General features: G+C 38.1%; 1 protein-coding gene across 1 annotated transcript; it reads right to left on the bottom strand.

Moving 5' to 3' along the window:
- Nucleotides 1-645: 645 nt before the first annotated feature.
- Nucleotides 646-1,590, bottom strand: LOC127191063 (olfactory receptor 2B6-like). Its single transcript, XM_051148298.1, has one exon. It carries the CDS (start codon nucleotides 1,588-1,590, stop codon nucleotides 646-648), a length of 945 nt encoding a protein of 314 aa, XP_051004255.1.
- Between the last annotated feature and the right edge of the window lie 3,981 nt (nucleotides 1,591-5,571).

A 5,571-nucleotide genomic window follows, 5' to 3' on the forward strand; every position in this document is an offset into this window, starting at 1 on the left:
ATTTGTGTAGTTTGATGAAATTTTACACCATTACATTCTTCACTGTCTGGAGAGAATTTTGTCCATAATATCCACACTGCATGTCCTCCGTCATCAGTCATTTAGGTGGTTATCAGAACAAATACCGTATCTAACAGCTTGTGTTTAAGTAATTCTTATTTACTGATGGCCCCAAAGTACAAGAGTAGTGTTTGTCATATTTCTGATGCCAGAGAAAAGCTGGTATGTGATTCCTCTAAGTGGAAAAAAAAATGAATGTCTTCTACTTAATAAGAGGGCATTCACATTGATGACATTGCTAAGACATTTCTGTAAGAATGAACTTTTTGCCCATGAGATTTATAAGGAGGAAGGGTCATATTTTTTGTTGCTATAACTCAGAATCACAAATGTTATGGCCATGTGGTGTTGTATGAACCCTGCAGTCACAGTGTTCAGTCCTGCTCACAGCTCAAGCATCCCCTAAGGTCACAGTGAGAGATCTGGTGCAGGTGTTTAAGTACCTAAGTGCAGTATAGGTTTCACCAGGTCCAGTTACTCTTGTGAACTCTGTGGCATTTATTAGGTGGTTCCCTCATCAATTCCAAGTCAAGAATCTTCTTGAGAAGCAAATATGTTTATTCGTCTTTGGCCTTTCTTTATCTATTACCTTGTCTTGACCCAAAACTCCTTCGTCAGTGCTCTCCTCAGGGCAGCCTTCACATCCTTGTTCCTCAAAGTATAAATGAATGGGTTGAGGGTAGGTGTGACAATGCCATAGAACAGAGCCATGATCTTGCCTCTATCATGAGAATAGCTTGAGGGAGGCTGAACATACATACTGATGGCTGTAAAGTAGAAGAGGAAGACCACCAGCAGATGTGAAGCACACGTGTTAAAGGCCTTCCAGCGGCTTTCAGCAGATCGGAGTTTCATCACTGCCTGAGCAATGAACACATAGGTGCCCAGAATGAGGCTGAGGGGCACCAAAAGCAGCAACGCTCCAAGAACATTGAGCTCAGCTTCATTCACAGTTGTGTCAGTACAAGCTAATTTCAAAAGGGCTGGGACTTCACAGAAGAAATGGTCTATTACCCTCTGTCCACACCTTGGGGCTACCACAGTGAGAGTGGACTGAACAAGAGAGTTTGCAAAGCCACTAACCCAGGTGCCTGTGGCCATATGAATGCACCGTCTTTGGCTCATGATAATAGGGTAGTGAAGAGGCTTACAAATGGCAGCAAAGCGGTCAAAGGCCATGATGGCCAGAAGGATGCATTCAGTTGAACCCAAGGCCAAGAAAATATAGAGTTGGGCCACGCAGCCACCGTAGCTGATAGTCTTTTCTGGCCCTCTCAGGTTGACCAACATCTGAGGGACAGTGCTGGTAGTATAACAGAGATCCAGAAGCGAAAGGTTGGAGACAAAAAAGTACATGGGGCTGTCAAGCTGGGGGTCTAGGCGGGAAACCAGGATAATGGAGATATTACCAAATAAGGCAAAGATGTAGGCCACCAGAAAAATTACAAAGAGAGGTGCCTCCAGCCACGGCCGGTCAGAAAATCCCAATAAGATGAAGTCAGCTATTAAGCTCTGATTGTTGGTCCACATATTAACAGGTAAAACTGTAGCTACAACCTGTAAATATCTAGTTTCAGGGATGGTCATCACTACATTAAGAGGAAGCAAGTGAGAATTAGAAGTAAGACATGCTGCGATAAAATCATTTTCTCTCTGTACAATGTTGTGTCAACATAGTTATAATATGGAAAGATCAGCAATGTACCCATGGAATGTGGCTTCATTAATGGCTGGTTAATTTAAGTCAGCTATTCTCTGGTTTTTGAAATATGCTTCAGTGCAGAACTACCATCAGATCTACATGACCTGAATATTTAGTTGTGACAACATAGTATAGATTAACACAAATTTTGAGAAGACAGAGTTTCTCCAGATCAGTTGACTAAACAACAGCAGGCAGAGTGCAGTTGATCTGTGTTTTAGGCAGAGCTGAGGCACTTTGGCACATCCATCTTCTCACAATGAGAATGAGACCAGGAATGTCACAGGGACTGAAACATTTCACAAAACCTGGGTGAGAAAAAGATGCTATGTCAGGACTTCCTTTGTTCTTTCCAAACTCGAGTGCTCATCCTATGATTAGAAAAAAAATATCATAGAGGAAGAAAGCAAAATGTCTGAGGTAGGTCTCAGCATTTCAGTCCTAAGATATTTGTACATTGTGATTGTACTGTTCAAAAATATCTATATAGATGACGTTTCATTTTAGAGAAATACCAGAGTTTTATTTTATTTTTTTTTTTTTGAGTTTACTTATTTGGAGTTTCTCTTTTCTTTTTTTTTTTTTTTTTTTTTTTTTTTTTTTTTTTTTTTTTTTCTTTTTTTTTTTTTTTTATTAATTTATTCTTGTTACATCTCAATGTTTATCCCATCCCTTGTATCCTCCCATTCCTCCCCCCCCCCCATTTTCCCATTATTCCCCTCCCCTATGACTGTTCCTGAGGGGGATTACGTCCCCCTATATATTCTCATAGGGTATCAAGTCTCTTCTTGGCTACTTGCTGTCCTTCCTCTGAGTGCCACCAGGTCTCCCCCTCCAGGGGACATGGTCAAATGTGAGGCACCAGAGTATGTGAGAAAGTCGTATCACACTCTCCACTCAACTGTGGAGAATATTCTGACCATTGGCTAGATCTGGGAAGGGGTTTAAAGTTTACCTCCTGTATTGTCCTTGGCTGGTGCCTTAGTTTGAGCGGGACCCCTGGGCCCAAATCTGCCTATCATATTGCTCTACTTGTAGATTTCTAGGACCCTCTGGATCCTTTTATTTTGCTGTTCTCCCATGCGTCTCTCATTTAGAGTCCCAATAGGATGCCTTCCCCTCTGTCCCAGTTTCCTGGTAAGTGAAGGCTTTCGTGGGAGTTTTAAATGTTTATATCCTTGCATAACCCTTATTTCAGTTTCTAATTGCCTGGTGTTATCAGCACACACAAGTGCACACATTTGCCTTCTGTCTCCTTTATCCTAAAGTATGACTCACTAGTCTACTATGTCCACCACCTGAGCTGCCCCATTAAAATCTTGCAATTCCTTTATATTATTATTTATGAAAAGTAAACCCAATGGCCATTTTTTTCTAATTCTTGTCTTAATATTGTTTTTGTTTGAGCTGGGAAACAGCTCATTGGTAAAAAATCTTGCTGGCAAGCCTGGTAGCCCAAGCTTTATCACTGGAGCCTACATTATTACAAAAATAAAGCCACATGCCACACGTGGTAGTGGCGACCCACATCTGTAATCTGCTACAATAAGATGAGAATCAGAGACAGGGGAATCTTCCAGAAGTTCCTATGTTCATCACAACAGCAGATGTGCTTTGAAATTGTGCCTTAAAACAAGGTCGAAGAAATGACTCCTGAAGTTATCCTCCAGTCTCCTCTCATGTCTCTCCCTGACATGCATATACCCGCACTCACATACAAACATGTATACATACAATAAATAAATATGTGATTAAATTCATTCTGTTCAAATCCTTATATTTGAGTAAATTTGCCCTGTATTTCTTTCTGGTTATTATATAAAAGGTATTTTTCTTCTTTCTTCAATCTCAGCCATTCTATTTATTAACTATATGGTTTTGAGGTGTCATTGACCAGTTCATGTTTTATATTCTCTTTATTTAAAACAACCTTAGAAATATTTATATAAGTAAACATATTCAGTAATATATTATAAACTGCAAGCCTAACTCAGTTTTTCTTCTATATCAGTTACTTAACCCTGATGCAGTCTTCATTTACCTGGGAGAAACTTCCAAACACACTGCGCCTGTACTCTTTTGTAACTACACCCAGTAATAAATGACAGATATCTATTAGGAATTGGCAAAGATTGTGTTATTGATAAGTCAATTTCAAATATATTAACTATTATTTCTGATCCCTTTTCTTTGTCATTCCCTGTTATTACAAAAATATAATGGTAATCTTAATGGCTTTAATTAGCCAGACCTATTTTCTACGTCTGTATGACTGATCTGTGGGTGGATTGAATGACAGTGAGGAATGGTAGGGAGAGACAATTTTTTTCATAGTTTAACCTCAGAGCTGTTACCTGTAAGTCAGGTGTGATGACACACCCCTTTAATTCCAGCATTTGGGAGGCAGAAGCAGACAGGTTACAAGTTTGATGCTAACATGGGCTACATTGCATAACCATGTATAAAAAAATGAAAGAAAAAGTAAAAAACCATTACATTTAAAACAGAGTTCAGTCATAATCCCAATGCCTTCATTTTGTTTATCTTAATTATTTTGGCATACAAAAGTGATCATTCCCTTTGAATTGTATTTTCCTGTATTATCAAAATTGTCAACAGGATCAATTCTTACTTATCTACTCATTAAATCTGTAGCTATCAAGAAACACCAAAGCAGACATGCAGAATTCAAATTAAAGTCCCATGATCTGTAGTTTCCAACCAGTGCTCCATTTTCATCTCGAAAGTACACTGGTCCATTAGAAAGTCAGTCTTGCTTTCATACATAGTTGATTATTCATATCTCAGAACAATTTTTAGTCTCCTTTGATATTCAAACAATTATATAGAAAAGCAGTTTTAGACTCAGTCATACATGAAATGGTGGTTGGAAGCTTTCTGAGGATGCACTGAATCAGGCCGCACTTGCTTGCCCTAATGCTTATGCCGCTGTGAAGCCAAATTGCTGTTATCCATGCTGGAAAGCTCACCATAACTGTAAAAACATTTTAAAACAGTTTCTTCTTTCTTCTTTACTGTCCCTTTAGAATTTGTAATTCTCTTAAGATGAATTCCACAATTATCACATATATGTGATACACATACACAAATATATATGTATGCATATATATTATATATATAATGTTTTCTTGACTAGAGTAATTGGGTGTTCTTCAGGCATAACTGTAGGGCTTTATGTACAAGAGCATGTGTTCAACTATATACTGTATAGTAGCAGTTTACTGTATAATAGTTAATTTGGAATTAGTGGAAACCAGCCATTATTTTTAAAAATATTCTGATAGGTGAGATTACATTTTCATCTTGATTTCATTGTTTCTTCTTATCTTTAATCTTAATTAGTTTCGTTGATATTTCATTTCACCTGATACCAGAAATACCTTTTACTTTTTCATTCCAAGCCTGAGGCATAATTTTTAAAAATATATTTTACTCTTAACATTTTGTCATTTTACCTTTAATTATAAAATCCATGTTACTAATTATCCAATAAATACATGAATTTTACTTGGTAAGAATCAATGAACTTTGATTGTGTCACTTTATAACTTGTAAAGATTCCACCAATTAAAACAAATCAAGGCCGAGCATGGTGGCACATGCCTTTAATCCCAGCACTCGGGAGGCAGAGGCAGGCAGATCACTGTGAGTTCAAGGACAGCCTGGTCTACAAGGGAGTCCAGGACAGGCAGGGTAACACAGAGAAATCCTGTCTCAAAAAACAAAGCAAAAAACCTAAATACTTTAATATAAACTACACATTGACCATTGGCTAGATCTGGGAAGGG

The sequence above is a fragment of the Acomys russatus genome, chromosome 6, assembly GCF_903995435.1.
Source record: "Acomys russatus chromosome 6, mAcoRus1.1, whole genome shotgun sequence".
Classification (NCBI taxonomy): Eukaryota; Metazoa; Chordata; class Mammalia; order Rodentia; family Muridae; genus Acomys; species Acomys russatus.

Coding starts and splice junctions, on each gene's coding strand:
- LOC127191063 (XM_051148298.1), bottom strand. CDS start 1,590: ATGTGGACCAACAATCAGAGCTTAATAGCTGACTTCATCTTATTGGGA.